Here is a 17866-nt window from a genome sequence, read left to right on the forward strand (position 1 = left end):
TATTGTCATTCAGATGAAAATTGAATGCGTTTTTATTTAATATAATTAATAGAGGTGTGAAATGTTTAAATTTGGATTAATGACTTCAAATAATATAGATTAATTGAGGTATATTTACTTGTATGAAATACAATACTGAAACTGATCAAAAAACAGATAAATTGTTATCTAGTGTGTCAGATGATGGAAAACAAATTCCAAAATATTTTTCATAGAACACACCCACTTAATCCTAAGCCTGTATACTTTTGCGAGTGTGAGGCAAGTATCACTTCTCAAGTTATCCTCAATTTTTTTCTGCCCATAACTTTCGGCTTATTCGAGTGTATTAATTGTTTCTTCTTTATGTGGCTATCTCAACTTTCTCATTTCATTTTTCTCTTGGTCCTCCTTTTTTGATTCTTTTTTGCTCTCTCCTGCTATACTTGCTCAAATCATATCAGTTGCGATTTCTCTGTTCCACTTTGTACTATGTGTTGTAACATTATAACTGTATGTAATTTCTAATACCATCCAATTTTGTTTTATCTCTTATCTTCTTTATGGACCTCATCCACATGCTCTGTAGCTTATTTCTTTGGCTTTGTGTTGTGGTCCATGTTTCTTTCCGGCAAGTAATTATAGAGCAGACTAATGTCTTAAAACTTTGTTTTTTATTTATTTTTTTACCAGAAAGGTATTTTTGATATTGCCAAAAACTATTCCCACTGACTCTGTTCTCTTCTTTATTTCATTCTCGATTCTTCTTTTAGCATTTATGTTCATATTGATGTTCTCAAACTATCTGCATAGAATATGTTCTATGCTATGACCTTTTATTTATTTTAATGTTCCACCTTATAGTGTGTTGCTTGTTGTTTTTGCTTCCTTCATACTTGAAATCAACTAGGAGGAGCTGCGATTTTAGTTAACAACTTAGTCTTACTTCTCGCATTGTATTGAATGTTTTTATATTTCGTGTCTTATTTTTGTCACATTCTTCGTATTCTTGTATAATCCTTTGATTCCATTCTCAGTTGTTTCGTCTATTCCTCTGTTTTTTAGGTTTCCTCATGAATCGTTCTTGTCTATCTTATCGAATTTCTTCTCAAGGTTCACGTACTTCACGTACATTACTTCTATATTTAGTTTTCTAACTAACGTACGTATCGGAAATTTTCGGAAATTTCATAATTCCCTGCTCTCAACCTGTCCTCTGTTATATAGTATTTTCCGGATGCTTTTCCTGCCTCAATTATTTCAACCCTCTTCTGAGAACTATGGATTACAAATCAATGAAAAACTTTTTGTTAGCATTGAAATTAAGAATACATGATATCTCATCTAAAAGTTTTGAGAAAAAGTTAACACATTTAAGAATTCTGTTGCCAAATTCAAAGTTTTCTGTATTTGGTTGATTCGTATTCAGTTATTATGATCTGAACCTGTTGATATCAATTATTACTTTAAATGATTTGATTTTCAATCAGCGAAAAGAAAAACTGTGTGAAGAAAACATTCCTTGGAATTTTATCTATTTCAACATTGAGTGGAAATAATGAATGGGTAATGAATAATTAATTTTGGTTATTTTTAGGTGAAATGAGTGTTGGATACCTTTTTACAAGATACAGATTCAATTGGGACGAAGTTGATTTCAGTATATTCTCAACATATAGTATGGTTACGAACTTAATAGGTAAAGTAGTGATGACAACAACCAATTTTAAAATTTGTGTTAGGCATATTTCAATATTAGATTATATCAGTTAATGCAAAATCAAATTATAAAAAATGAGTGTAGCTAAATTGCCAAAGCAAATTTTTTTCTAAAAGATAGAAACTAGAGACTCATTTTATATACAGCAAGTTTATAATGACGATTTATTCTTTCTATTTTGCCTTGAGTTTGAAATTATAAATACTGCTAATTGTATCGAAAAAAAAAAAAAAATATATATGAAATTACGAGTAATATTAGAAAATAATTAGTTAATTGATGTGATGACAGTATACTTTTGGTGGAAACTAATAAAAGATGAAAACTCATTTGCAGTGTGTTAATTAGCATTGATATATCCAACCGTAGTCGTCACTGGTTGTATTGGTCTTCAGTTACATAATGAAGCACAAACATAAAAAACACAATCTGCTCATGAATATTAATTAAAATTTATTAAAACAATGGAAGAGTAAAAGAATAGTCGTATTAAGTTACCCACTCCTGTCAGATCAATCATCAAAAAATCAATATTTATAACAGTGTCTACGTTACTCGAGCTCTAGATATTACTATGAAACGTATATTTTGAAAGCTCCATTTACACATGCTGTGGTGTACTTCACATACGTGAAACGAGTCGTGTAAAAAAAAATTCAGAATATCATTATATACTTACTAGCTTTTACCCGCGGCTTCGCTCGCATTGAAGCCATTGAATAAGTATCAGAGATCATTACATTACAATACAATACATTACATTACAATACATTACATTACATTACAATACATTAAATTACAATACATTACATTACAATACATTACATTACAATACATTACATTACAATACATTACATTACATTACAATACAATACAATACAATACATTACATTACATTACATTACATTACATTACATTACATTACATTACATTACAATACATTAGAGGGTTTACGCTATAGGGAGCTTTTTGAAATTTGTAGTTCTTGTCCATGATGCCAAATAGAGGTTCCTGGATTATATTATATTGACATTTGAGCTACTTGTTTTTGGACGAATAGTGTATCCCAAACGAATCATGTCACCCACAAATTGTTTATCAATTTCTTCACAGTTAACGAAGTTAAGACACTAATTCGACAATATGTTGTACAAATCTGGCGAATAAGGGGGTTGCTTTAGTTCTAGTAATTCAAACTTAAATCACGAATTTTTTGCATGCCAATATTAGATTTGTGGGCGTTGTCTTGCAAAAACAAAACACCTTTGGATAGCTTTCAGCGTCTTTTGTCTTCAATTTTTTCCATTAGAGTGGCCAGTAATGTCGAATTGTAATCTCCAGTTATTGTTCTACCCTTAGTCAAATAATCAAACATGATTACTCCATGACAATCCCATAAAACTGAAGCAAGAACTTTTCCAGCAGATTTTTGGCTACGAAACTTCTTAGGTCTTGGAGAACTAGAGTGTCGCCATTCCATCGATTTTTGCTTTTTTTTTGGATCGTAGAAATGTACCCAAATACTTATCCATAGTAACAATTCGGTTTAAGAAGTCTACATCGTTTCCTAATCGAGCACAGATCGCATGCGATGCTTCTACCCTTGCACGCTATTGAACTAAATGATGAATGCATTCGTATGAAATATTCAGTGCTTCAGATATCCATTTTAGCCCAATTCGACGGGCTGATAAAATCATGTCATGAACTGCATCGATATTTTCGGGGACTGACACAGAAACTGGTCTTCCCGATCGGTCATGATCTTCAATGGTAAATTTACCTCTTTTGAAGCTTGCAGTCCAATTTTCACGGTTGCATACGATCACTTAGGGTATTAAGCATATCTTCGCACATCTGCTTACCTCTTTACCCTTTTAAATACAGGTACTTGACGATGGCTCGATACTTCAATTCCTAACTTTAGTAATGATAACTAGATAGAAAAGGGAAAACAAAAACACAGACCTACAATATATTAACTAAACTTATATTACCATTTGAATGACTGAGCACAGAAAAAGAATCGCCAGCATTGAATAAATGAGAAGAGTATAGGGAAGCAAGAAATGAAGAGATCAGAAGAATATTGTTGGGTGGAACACGGATATACACTGAAAAAATATTTCAAGAAACTATTAAAATAGCCGGAAAAAAATTGACGAAATATCGGGAACCAAGACATCTAAATCCAACAATAGGATACAACCCACGTACAATAATTACCCATTGGAATGTAGTGTGTAATCTTTATTTGCTCTTAGTACAAAGTATACATTTTGATAAAAGTTTGTAATAGAAAACTTTTATCTCTAGCTTCGACTCTTTATACTCTTAGAGGGACTGTTAAAATATAGATAGAAAAATTGTATTTTCAATGCTCATATTGTTTTTTTGTACATAAATGTTCACTCGTTCATATTTACTTTTTTGGTCTATAATAAAAAAATCTCGGATTATTTAAATTTCAGTGCTCTGTTCGAGATTTTCCAGTTCAAAAGTTTTAAAAGAAAAATTGACTGAACCATGCAACAAATAATTATAAAACAGCAAAACTTCTAACATAAGTAGATTAAAAATTCTGTTTTTTCAGGAACTTCATTTTCAGTCGGAGTTTTCAGCCATGTCCTGAAATTTGATGATGCGATTATTGGAATTTACTCATCGATGAGCAAAATACTCTCGAGTTTTGTGTATGGATTTGCAAAGACATCACTAGTCTTCTATTTAGGTAATTACAAAAAACATAAAGGGCTTAGAGGGTTTAATGAAATAAAAAATCGCCTACAGAACAAAGGGGAATATTTCTGTTTTTAAAAGCTTTTAAACTGGTTTGGAATATTTTCCATTCCAAAGAATACAGAATGGATACTTTTTGTTAAAAATGAAAACATCATTTCCACGCTTCAGTGGTAACTTCATTTAAAATTATATACATTAATCTCTAAAATTGATAGTATCTCTGAAAATAGGAGAATTTTAAAAGTACACTACTCAATAACGAGTGGAATGTGAATATTTTATCTTTTGTTAAATTATTGGATTATATAGTTCATATATTGGGAGTTATTACAATATATTAGAGTGAGAGTTGATCGAGAGTTTCTCGTATTACGTATACGATTTATTTCATTTTAGAAAATTTGTCATGTCAATCGTGTTAGTTATGATACCCTTTAGGAATTTAGCTAAACATTTTTTAATACCGTATAGTTATGAACTTTTGTAAAACATATTTGAATTCATCGTTATACTTCAACTTTAACAACATGCGGATCTATTGAATTTAAATTTATCACTTAATCCGTACGGGATTCGTTTTAATCCATGCCTGAGGAATTTTTATTTTCAAAGATTCGAGGATAGTCCCAGAAGTAGCTCGCCCAATAAAAACACAAAATTTTGGAAAACAATATATTTATTTTTCAACGTAATCTCCTTTTAGCTCCATACACGTTTCCCAACAATGTTCAATAAGTTCGAGACCCTTTTCATGAATTGCCATGCTTCTCAAAATAGCTATTACATCACCTCTTCATTGCTGGAAAATCTTTGACCACCGATCCATTTTTTCAAGTATGGAAACAAAAAATAATCCTAAAGGGCTAAATCCGGCGAATAGGGTGCATGACGTAGCGATTTAAACTTTAATCAATCAATGTTGGTCATTGGAATAATGGATGTGTAAGCCGGTGTATTGTCTTGATGGAGAAACACTTTCTTTTTAGCAAAATACGGTCGTTTTTGCTTGATTTTGCTCAAACGTTGCAATAAGTTCACATAATACTAACCGTTGATAGTTTCAGATAGTCAATGAATATAATCTTACCCGGATCCCAAAAAACCGACGCCATGACCTTCCCTGCAGATAGAACCGTTTTTTGCCTTCTTTAGAGAGCCGATTGTTTCTTTTTAGTCCATTGTTTTGATTTTTCTTTTGTTTCGGGTTTCATCAATGGATATGAAACGGCGTAAGAATTCAGCTTTATTTCTGTGGAACATTGCCAAAAACCTATCTGGCGCACAGCTTTCTCATGTCCATTAATTCCGTTAATATCCGATGTACCCTACTTTTTGAAGTGCCTATTACGTCTGCTCGTTCACGCACTTTCAGTCGACCTCATCCCGTAGCACTTTGTGGATTTTGTGGATGCTAATCCCCACAGGTCGTAGGGCCTCGTTCAAACTCTGTTTTCCAACATTCTTCTATCACTAATTCTTTCAATTCACTACGACTATTTATTTAAAACTCAACTAACTGCGCTTACACAACTTCTTATATATCCCAAATAGAATTCTAGAAACTTCTAGAACAAAAAAAATATACAACAAACAGACGTTCCTAGAAATTATTTGAAAGAAATACTGTGAATAAATCACCTGCTATAATAAAAAATTATAGAAGAAAACATCAACGGCGTATTCGTCATTTATAAAAAGTAGATGAAAGGTGCCGCGCGAATTCGCCTAATTTTAAAATGATGAACTTTTTATCAGAACTTAAGTGAAGCTCATCAAAATCAAAACTTTCATGTTTTCAAACCACACCAGGTACATTTTATTGTACTTGTTACATTTCTTCAATATATCAAATGCATAATAATGAAAAGTAATGATGAAAATAACAATTTACATTCAAATAATAACGAAAATATTGTTCCAAATCAAAAAAACAAATATCTTCCCTTCAGCTGAATATGTAATAATCACTTAGTCGGTGAGATACTGCTTATTTATATGGAATTGGACGAATGTGATATGAAATTAATAATCTTTTTTGTCTTATAATCACTCCAATAATATGAACTCCGTTAAAAAAATTGTAGATTTAAATTTAGTTATAAGTTTTGTAACTATTCAGTCTCGAAAAAAGTTCTGGATCACTTTGTAAAAGAGCTTCAGCACTGGAACTGCCTGGTAATAGTACAATATTTGTTTCAATTTTCGAATGGAAGTTTGCTCATAATCAATTATTTACTACAAAAATGCTTCTACTACCAGTGACAGCAGATCGTAATGTATGAGACTTTTGAACCTTACCGAAATTCAGACTATGAATATTGCTTGTACCCGATTCTAAATCTTACAAATACAAAATTTAATAGTACAATTTGTTTCGGAATAATTTGTTTCAATATATCTCAAGAGTGCACTAAATAGAAATAGAGTACATTGTAGCTACTTTGTATCAATATTTAATTTAATGATTTGTACATTTTAGGTGCCATAGTTGAGATTCTAAATGGAACGTCGTTTATTGCGATGCGATCGATAGCTTCGAAATTGGTGCCCACGGATGAACTTGGTGAGTTAATATAAATGTCGACATCGTAAAATAATATAATTTGCACGTATTCGGAAGTTTTAATTGAATCAGGTTTATAGGTAAAGTTTCAATATCCAATTTGAGAAAATTATTTTATTGAAACAAACTTATATCTCTGAACAATATATTTGCTAGTTTTATTACGAATTGTAATGTTAGAGAGTAGTGCAACATTTGGTGGTTTCCATACAATTTTTTTTAATTCGATTCGTGATGAGGTTCATGTAACACTTATAAAGATTGAATGGATGGGTCTTGATAAGAAAAAAAATTTGGAAAAAATTTAGTAATAGCACTTTCAAATAACGGAAGCTTTGCTCTGTTTTGGATTCCCAACCCTTATAATAGACTTTTCTGCTCAATATCTTTCAATATTCTTCAACGATGCCACCCTGAAAAAGATTGAGGGACTATCTTCTTTCGGTACAAATGGTATGCGTGAGCCTCTAACCAATATCTGGTTATCTGGCAACGTGACAAGAAGCTAGATTAGGTCAAAATGTTATTTTTTTATTAGTATAATGAATTAATAAAATAAAAGACATTGTCCCATACTTAAACCCAAACATATGCATTCAACGCCTCAACTCTAACACGCACGACATAAGGAGGAAAGCCTGCTTTGGATATGGCATACCAGACCAAAATTTAACTTTGAATTTATGTTTCACGTCATTGGAACATTTTTTTTTGTATCATTCGTGTATAATTCATTATTGCCTCGAATGTTTGTGGGGAAGTAACGTTTTCTTAATGCAGCATATCGGAATTCTACGCAACTGATTTTCAGCATATTATAGACATTTCTTCCTTCTCCGATGTTCAGCTAGCTTTCTCTTTAGTCCGCGATTAATGATAATCAGCGAATCAACTTCGAGTTGATGTTCTTAATTTGTTTTTTGCAAGTTCTACCACTCTATTTGACTGCGCCATGGTCAGAACTTTTAGAAAGTTTAAACATGTTATTTATTGATCACATTCATTTTTACAACCGTCCGAATAAACTGTATATACTTTTTCGGATATCTAACTTGTACGCCATAAGTAAGTTGAAATTACACGAAAATTGGAATGGCATATGAAAATCAAAGCCCTATGGAATCTGTGTTTTCTATAAAATCTAGATTCTACGTTATTTTTTTTGTTGTTATTTGAAGAGTAAATAACGCAGAAAGAAATGGAGAATAATATTGATTGAAATCACCACGAAAATGAATAAACCAGATATAAGAATGGAAGGAAGAATAGGTAAAACCAAACCAGTGCAATAATAAATGAATAACACTATAGTGGAAACGAAGAAGAGAATTTCTTGTGAAGGTTTTACTATATGAATACCCAAGAAACAATGATTTGATGAGTGAAAGAGTCATCATGAATTAGATTTGTAATATGTATGAGGTATTGTTATGGTTGAATCCAGTCCAGGAAACAATGTGATAACGTAGCACCAAAAGGTTCTATCCACGTTATTAGATCATTAGGTTAAAAATGTATTTGGCACAACCTGATGTTATCCAATATTTTACAAAAGGAATAGCCCATTCTTCTCGAGAATTTTGTGAAATTATCAATTTTTCGAATTATTTCGAAAGCTACGTCAACTGTCAACGCAATTTGTAACGAAATTGGGCGGAATATGACGTTACCGAAGCATTTACGAAAGCGAATAGAAATTCTAACCACACAATTCGATAATTTACATTCTTTTCGGTTCCCCCCCCCCGTAATTATTCCAATAGATACGTTCTATTTAATAAGATTCTTAACGAAATTGAGTGAAATATAATATCACCGAATAATTTACCGAAAGTAATTGTCTATTATTGACAAAAATTATGAAAAATTATCAAATCTTCGAATACCCCTTGTAATTATTAGCGGCGTCAACTTTAAACGCAATTTGTAACGAAACTGGGCGGAATATGACGTTACCGAAGCATTTACGAAAGCGAATAGAGATTTTAACCACACAATTCGATAATTTACATTCTTTTCGGTTCCCCCCCGTAATTATTCCAATAGATACGTTCTATTTAATAAGATTCTTAACGAAATTGAGTGAAATATAATATCACCGAATAATTTACCGAAAGTAATTGTCTATTATTGACAAAAATTATGAAAAATTATCAAATCTTCGAATACCCCTTGTAATTATTAGCGGCGTCAACTTTAAACGCAATTTGTAACGAAACTGGGCGGAATATGACGTTACCGAAGCATTTACGAAAGCGAATAGAGATTTTAACCACACAATTCGATAATTTACATTCTTTTCGGTTCCCCCTCGTAATTATTCCAATAGATACTTTTCATCTTCCTAAAAATTTTGTTCATATTATCTCTTACTTATTTATACTGAATACACTCTTTACATTATTACTACCTTCACACTCACAATTACACTATCTGATACGTATTTTGATAACCAAGTTATCGACTTCAAAGATTGAAGGCAAACTTTAATTCAGACGTTAACTATGTTAGACATTGTAATTGTGAGGAAGGAAGTGTGAACAGCATATTGTCCTTTGGTATGTATTTCTACATACAAGGTTTCTCTGAAAATTATTGTTTCATCCATTTTGAAAATTTCGTTACACTTCTTGATGTATTTTTAAATCAATTTTCCTAGCACTTCTCTTTCAAACCCATCTCAATAACAGCTTCCGTTATATAGAGCGTATGACTCCAATTATTGAGATGGGAAACAGGAAATTGTTTCTGGTAACTAGATCTAGATAGTGCGATGCATAGTCAACATAGTTAAAGTGTAATACGTGAATTTGAATGATTTTACTTGCTAATATGTTAGCGCAGTTGTGACAGACAACTAATTCTTATCAAGTTCAAACGTTTCTATAAGTTTCTGGATTAATTTCATCGTGGAATGATACGAAATTATTGGCCATTAAATTCCTACTCCTTCGAACCTTTGAAGAACAACTGTCTTTATGACTTCCACTACTGATAAAAATGCTTTCGCCATTTTGTGAGTGAAATCACTTTTTGCCATCCACTATTTTCGCTATTCTTTCATGTCAGGAGTGTAATGGTGGTTCCATATTTACTTGAATATATATTTCACATTACAGACTATTCTAACAATCCTCGTAGGTACTATTCTTGTCACAATATTATAGGTAAGATTCCATCAAGCATTCTAATGATTGGCATTAGCACTTATTTCACAATAACTTTGTAGCGTGATATTCAAATTGATTACCACCTAGATTCTTGATTTACGGCATTACATCGTAGTTAAATAAATTAGATGGACTAGGAAAAATGGATTATGAAAAAGAGCACTAAAGATTGGTACCTCTATGGGTTGAACAAAACCCTGACGAGGCACCAATTGATGACGAATCAGATAATGAATATGATGTCGTGGAATGCGAATCCGCCCAAGAAGGTAGCTCAGTGAGAACTCAATTCTGGAAAATAATAAACCAGCTTTCCTGTACAAAAGGCGAGGGAAAAAAAGCAAAAAGTCCCATCGAGTGCTAAAATTTTTTGTGAATGACAAAATCATCCATATAATCGTAGAGCATACGAATATTTACAAAGCAATGAAAATGAAGAGTCGCAAAAAGATATTCAAACTGCAAAGTTGATTTGTCTGAGTGAACGTATTCTGGTTAGAATGAGTAACCAACGATTTCTTTTTCTTTTGAGAAGTTATCGTTTTAACAAACAGGATACGAGGGAAGTCAGGAAGAAAAATGATAAACTGGCGGTAGGCCGAGAAGTATGTTCGTGGGTAACTGTCAAATCATTATTCCATCCTACGAAATGCAGCTATAAACCAACTGCTACTAGGTGTCCGTGGCAGATGCGGTTGTCGACATCATCAAAAATAAACAATTATGACAGAAACCTTTTTTTGTTGGTAAATGTTTTATACGTTGAATTTGAAAGGTTTGTTCATAACAAAAAATGACGCTATGAGTATTGTTCCAAATCCAACATAGATAATTGGTTTATCTCAGTAATTGGTCTAAAAAATTGATAAGAGATCATAAAATGATTCATTGAAGTTAAATGAACTCATGTTTGGGTTTGGAGAGCATATAACAATGTATCTAACGTCGCGAAAAAAGAAAAGAATGTTTGCATGCTTTCCAATTTACAAAACAGTAACGTAATTGACTCTGACACTGGTGATAAAAATAAACCCGAAAAGATAACATTTTACAATGGCCCAAAAAGGGTATGGATTCTGTAGACAAACTATGTTCACTCTATGATGGAGCACAAAGTAGTGGTGATTCTCTTCTTTTTATTGCATATCGCTGAAGTAAACCCCAATCACATCGAAGCAAGAGATAATTTTAAAGGAAAAGTGTACCTACCTGACAGAAATAGCATTTAAGTTGGTTGAACTACATTTGCAGATACGTTCTTATCAGTAGACATACCAGATATCATCCATCAAAGAAGAAAAGATATAGCGAAAACCTCTACTGCTTCTGGATCTGATGTAGAACATTCATCAGGAGGTACTAGAAAATATTGCGCCTAATACAAAAACAAGGTTTTAGTGCCAGTATTACAAATCCTTCATTTGCAACACATGCAAAGATACTTTTTCTATGCAGAAGCGTGAGTCTTGTAACAGATTTCTCTTCTTGAATTAATTTGAGTTTTGTTTTTGGTTTCAGTTAGTTTCTGTGGTTTTTGTTAGGTCTTAGACTCTGTATGAGGTATGTTTATGTATACAAATATATTGGTTTTTCTTTTGTTTATTAAAGATGAGTGAGGCTTTATTCACGTGCTTTGATGTTTTTTCAAATAATCAGAAAAATAAATGAGAATAATAATTTAAAAAAGGATCTTTTCAAATACGAACTCTGTTAGACTCCGCGCGACTAGTGTTGTTGGAACACGCTAATATTCCAGGGTTATTGATGTTTGTATTGTTCTAGGAAAAGTAAATTCTCTCTTTGGAGTTTGCGAAGCACTAATGCCATTATTGTATGGACCTATGTACAATGCCACTTATGCTGCAACTATCCAAGCTATGCCGGGAGCTTTTTATATTTTGGGAGGAATTTTAACTGTACCTGCGGTTATAATTTTCGCGTGAGTATCGATATTTGTAATTATTCATTCAGTCAGTCAGTTCAATTTGATCAAATTATGAAACTGATATTGGGAAATGGGTTAAGATATAATACGTATCTAAAAGTTGGTAAACATTACCTCATTCTTCTTTTTTTCTTTTATTTTAGTTGGATGTATCTTCAGTCTTGTCGTGAAGCCAAGGAATCTTCAAAATTAAATCACGAGAAACGTAACAGTGTAGTTGCAAATGTTATACTGAATACAGCAGTAAGAGAAACTCAAATAGTAGTACCAATCGATGTTTCTACAGGTAATGGTGTGACTAATAATAAAACTCAAGAAAATGGCACGATAAAAGATTCAAAACAAAACGGTGTGATACATAAAGTCGACGAAAATATAGAAGGAGCTGTTGGTGATGGTGAAGGTATCAAAAACCTAGCTTTTAATATGGAAGAAAATTAATAATATATCAATGGAAGATAAATAAAAAAAGAAGCTTTGTACTTCGCTCTTGTTTCACTTTTTTGAAGTGAACGTATACAGGGCACTTACTTTAGAAAGTTACTCCTGGAAAATACAGTCTAAAGATGGCGTACGACTAGTGAATAATCAGTTTTATCAATTTATTCATTGTAAGAGCCTCATTTTTTTAGTGTAAGATAATTTTTTGACAATTGAAGCTTATGTCTAGTATTATTTATATTATCTATTAATAATGACGATGAGTAATTAGTTTATGTTTATTTAATATTAACTTATTATGGAATAAATGAATTGAAGTATATATTTGTTTATTTGAACACAATTTTGGAGTATTTTTAAAATTTAGAAAAGAAAAGATTACTGAATCACATAATAATTTATAGAATAGCACGTTATTAATGAAGTAATCGTTTTCTAGCTTTATACTGCCATTACTTAATCATAATGTTATAACATATGAACAGTATTGGAAACAATGATAGAAATAAAATGGATGTTATGACATAAAGCATCTAAAGATGATATCAGGAAACATCACATAAAAAACTAGATTAGTATAGAGATATCGATGATAAGAAGACTCGTTAATAAAAGTCGCACATCAAGTTTATGGTTAATGTTTTTTACATTTTCATCTATGTCGCCCACCGTTTTCATCCCCCTTTCTTCAACTATCTCAAGTATGTTTTATGTTATCTATAGCTTTATGGAAAAGCCTTTTTATATTTTTCTTTTTTGTAAGTATGATAGTTCCTGGTTATTTTTCCTTTTGATTAATATCCAGACTTATTACCAAAAGACTTCGTTTTAATGTATTTTCTATTTATAAGAATACAGAGATTATTAGAACTAGGATATTGTCTGCTCAAATCCCCATTTTGATTTGGACATTTTCCTTTTTTTCTTATATTTGCTCGCTTATTGGAAGTACATCATTTTCAATCATCAACCCACTCGGACCTTCATTTTCATCATTAACACAACCTTTTTTATCTTCCACCATATATCTGATTCATAATTCTTTGCCGATATCTCAGCTCGACTCTATCTTAAAGAAGCAAATCATTTACCAAATCAAGAACTAAGTTATCCAACGAAGACCAGAAACTTCTTTTGTATTCCTGTGTATTATAAATTTAGTTGGAGGAAACACAATTTGTAGAAAATTAATGTAGAGAAATTTAGAGGAAAAAATTAATGATATAAACAGTATTATTCGTTATAAAATTACCACTAAATTGATATTTTTTTTTCTCTTAAGGATAAAAACTGCCAATACTTACTGTTAGCATTTTATTTGTGTCGGTTGAGCCAATATCGCGAAATGGTACATTACAGATACGCATGATGTGGCTTAACATTACTGCTACAATTTATATCCTCTTCTTTAAGTGTGTTAATAAAAGAAATATGCGAAGATTGCTTAGAGATAGCATTGAGTGTAGATCAAGTATAGCCCTCCAGGTTGATGTTTCACGAGGGTAAATCAAGGTCTGACCCTTGAGGCAGCGGAATGTGATAGGCGAAGGAACCTAACCTTAACAATAACCTAACCTATTTTATTTAACAATATATGTAGGCTTTATAATGATTAAATGTTAAAACTGCTGTCAAAAGTTTCTCGTCAATAGCTTATTGTAGTTCTTGATGGTGTACGCTTTCAGGGTCAGGTTATTTCATCCTCGTCAAGCATCAACGTATATACACTTGTCGCTAAATTACAGTTGTATGCAATTTTTGCTGTAGGTGCGCAATCTTCGCGATACGAATAAAAGCGAATCTTAACCTATTTGTTAATAAATGGACAATAATCCCAATTAAAAACTAGTCTCATCTTGCAGCCCGTAATGATACTAATATTATATCAATTCAATTTAACTCAACAGTTAATCATTTCATGATTTCATGTACCTTCGTTTCATATAAAGTAGCTGAATTATATTTTCCATAGAAATTGAATTAGTATTTTGTGTAATCTTTTATGGAACATTCTAAATCCCCATTTGGATGGTTTTAGTCTCTAATTCTAGAGGGTTTATTCAGCGTTGCACTTCAACTTCTTTTTTATGTTTTTTTTGTAACCCAATTCAAGCAACACTGCACACTCACACATTGAACTGTCCAAATTCGAATGTCGTGCTGTAAAATTCGATAATAAATTGACGTATTCCATTGGACCGTACTTTTGTTAGACGGATGTTGTTAATGGCGTTCCTAATTTTATTTGAAAATACCGAGCGGGCTTTTAATGCAATTAATAAAGTAGAATTTTCGACTGGAATTACAAATGTATTCGGTCAAGGGGGTTGCTTTTATGATTCGGAGTTATGAACATTTTTGTTTGAGTTATTTCAAACAATTGAGTTACGCTTTGGTTCCGTTATTCACTGAGGATCAACTCTAATCCAGCGAGAAGAATTACATATGGTTTCAAAATTTTTTCTTTTATGTATTATTTTCACTCTTTTTGTATTGAACAAATTATTTATTAAATGAAATTTCCATAAAAATATATAGTTTTAATAAAATGTATTGAATAGCGTGAATTAAGTTGTCTCAGTTCTCGTGGAAAGAAGGTGACTATTCATTGTGGAAGACAAAACCGATACACCGTCCAATTAGCAGATAGAATTCACTATGTGTCTAGCAATGTTAATGTGAAAAGACATACCACTGGGTTATTTTCATTACGAGATCAAATCAAAGTATCATGGGAGTGATCTTGGAGTGGTACGTATGAACTTACCTGCTCGCCTGGCCCAGTTACCCATGTTTATAAAAGCGACATAAAGCAAAGCAGCAAAGCGATTTCTGTTAGAAACAGATGTGTCAACACCGAATCAATACACTAGATGGGATACCAAATATGGAAGGTAACCACCACAAAAACTGTGAACAGCGATAGTATAATAATATACATACGATATGAAACAATCATTCACGAGAAAAAAGTATTAGTGGTACTCGTAGATAGGTAACAAGGAACATAGTAGTGCCTATACAGACATTAAGTTCGCCAAAGGCCTTAGAAGAAGCATTATTAGAAGATAGATTGAATTATCTCAACTATAATAATGGTTAGTTACGGCAGATTATAAAACATAAGGAAATGATCTGAAAAATTTAATAATGGAGGAAGATCGGATAGGTAGAAGGGTTAAAAGAACATAGAATCCCGATAAAACACAGAAGGTAGATAAATCTGGGAGAATATACATGGAAAACTACAGGAACATAGGAGAACCAGAGCAGAAACAGCAGTATATTAAACTTGCGAAACTCTTTACATGGAATGTAGCAGAAATACTAAAAGATTTTTGGAAAGCATTGCCGCCAATACCCTGAGCTAACGGGATGAAGAATACGGTAAGAATGTTGCAAATTATCATCGACTTTCAATTTCACTGAATGTACATTCCGACGAAAACATGATTGAAGAAAAATGAATGAATAATAATGAATGAGGACGATCGACAATGATTCGCAATACCGATGGAAATTAAGGAACGTGATAGAATCGCATCAAAAAAGTAAATTTCCGGAAAAATATGTCAACAAAGGTATTAAGAGAGAGAGAAAAGTTTTACTGTCAAAAAATTGTTACAATTTGTAGACAAAAGCCTGTGAAAACTAAAAAACGAACATAAAAATAACTAAATAAAGATAAAAGAATTAAAATACAATTTCAAAATACAGAAGAAAACCACAATGAGTAACAAAATTATATGCAATAGTAATAGGTATTATATACCTACGAATATAATAATAGACATGCGGAGGACGATTGAGATGTTAATGAACAGATATCATGCTCAAAAAATAGAGAGGAAATATTTTTTTCCCAGAACATAGACCCTAACAACATATCTTGAGACTACAAGAACACAGAACTCAGATTTCAATCAGAAATAATCGGGAGAGAGAGGCGGGATGCGTGGAAACTCTCAGAAAATTCCTGAGCAGCAAGCTGAAAAAGAAGAAATTTTAGGTTGTGGTGGAGAACTAGATATCAGAATGTGAAGAATAACAGGCAGGAGTAACGCGATGTGTAGTATTATCACCCATTATTTATGATATCTACACACCAAAACACCATAATAGTATTTTAGGCGATTTATACAGACAACACCGCAATCGCAATGAGGTGCATGTAAGTGGGAAATATCACGAAAAGACTGCAAAAGCAGTAGACTGCAGCTATTGAAGATTGTAGGAGTGAATAGGTGAAGAGCTGAACATTGGGCATGAAATTAACGATAACTTTATTATAAATTACTATACTCATCAGAATAAGGAATGTTATCAATTCACCTTTAATGTGATTTGCTTAGCATTATTTTCCTTCTCATTCATTTTTTTCAATGTTCACAATATAATTTTCCATTTTTTCATTAGAGAATATGTTTATGGGAGCTTTGTGTGACAATATTGGAATTAAAATTCATTCAACTGAACACACCGTTAACACCATGACTACACATCACTCACAATTATACGGTCTCTGAAGACGATAACTTGGTTATCAAAATAGACAGCGTAATTGTGAGTTTTGGTGTAGTGGTGGTGTAGATAATGGGTTCAGTATCAATATCACCAATGGTTCCAGAAATTCAAACATAGTTGATACTTCTTTGTTGTAAAAATTCTTATCTTTCTTTCAGATTAATTTCCCAGTAAATTTTTAGAAATAAAAATGTTATTTTTCAAGTATCCAATGTTTAACTTCAATGTCAAACTTCATTCAATATTTTCTACGATTGTACGTTTTCTACTCAAAGTTTTATCGTTTATGACACACGATAAGTATATAAAAAGATATTTTTCAGATACATCAGCCTATACTCTCAACTTGCAGTGATTTTTCCATCATTTTCCACTTAAACTGAGAGTATATCTGCTTTTTCAGCTGCAATATGACTCTTTCTAATGTAGAAGTTACGGGTAACAATTATTGATTGATGTTTGTATTTGGGAACACATGACTACTGAAAGTTACGGAATATACAATGAAAATTCATCTTGAATTCAATCAATTTTATTTTGGTTTCCCTAAGTATCGAAAATATGTTATGGTCCACTACATGGTATCCTGCAAGCTCTTATTCACCTATAATAGCCCAAGATGCCTCATAATGACAGATTCTATGAACTACTTTGGATTTCTTCTCATACTGATCAAGGAAAGAAAGAATCTTACAACACGCGACAAGCAGTGGTGAAACAGACACTAGAACGATATAAAATGACAATTTGAATCAAAAATGGAAAACTTTTCAGCAAAACAA

General features: G+C 32.0%; 1 protein-coding gene across 3 annotated transcripts in view; it reads left to right on the forward strand.

Annotated features, from left to right (window-relative positions):
• The window catches only part of LOC130442595 (proton-coupled folate transporter-like), a 55385-nt gene extending 42503 nt beyond the window's left edge, over positions 1 to 12882 (forward strand). For all 3 annotated transcript variants that reach the window (XM_056776861.1, XM_056776862.1, XM_056776863.1), the window contains exons 3-7: positions 1577 to 1678; positions 4293 to 4430; positions 6921 to 7004; positions 11957 to 12113; positions 12263 to 12882. In XM_056776861.1, coding sequence (XP_056632839.1) covers positions 1577 to 1678; positions 4293 to 4430; positions 6921 to 7004; positions 11957 to 12113; positions 12263 to 12560 — 779 coding nt within the window. In that variant the 3' untranslated portion in view covers positions 12561 to 12882. The remainder of the gene's footprint in view (positions 1 to 1576; positions 1679 to 4292; positions 4431 to 6920; positions 7005 to 11956; positions 12114 to 12262) is intronic.
• The last annotated feature ends 4984 nt before the right edge of the window (positions 12883 to 17866 follow it).

The sequence above is a fragment of the Diorhabda sublineata genome, chromosome 4 (genome assembly GCF_026230105.1).
Source record: "Diorhabda sublineata isolate icDioSubl1.1 chromosome 4, icDioSubl1.1, whole genome shotgun sequence".
NCBI classification, from domain to species: Eukaryota; Metazoa; Arthropoda; class Insecta; order Coleoptera; family Chrysomelidae; genus Diorhabda; species Diorhabda sublineata.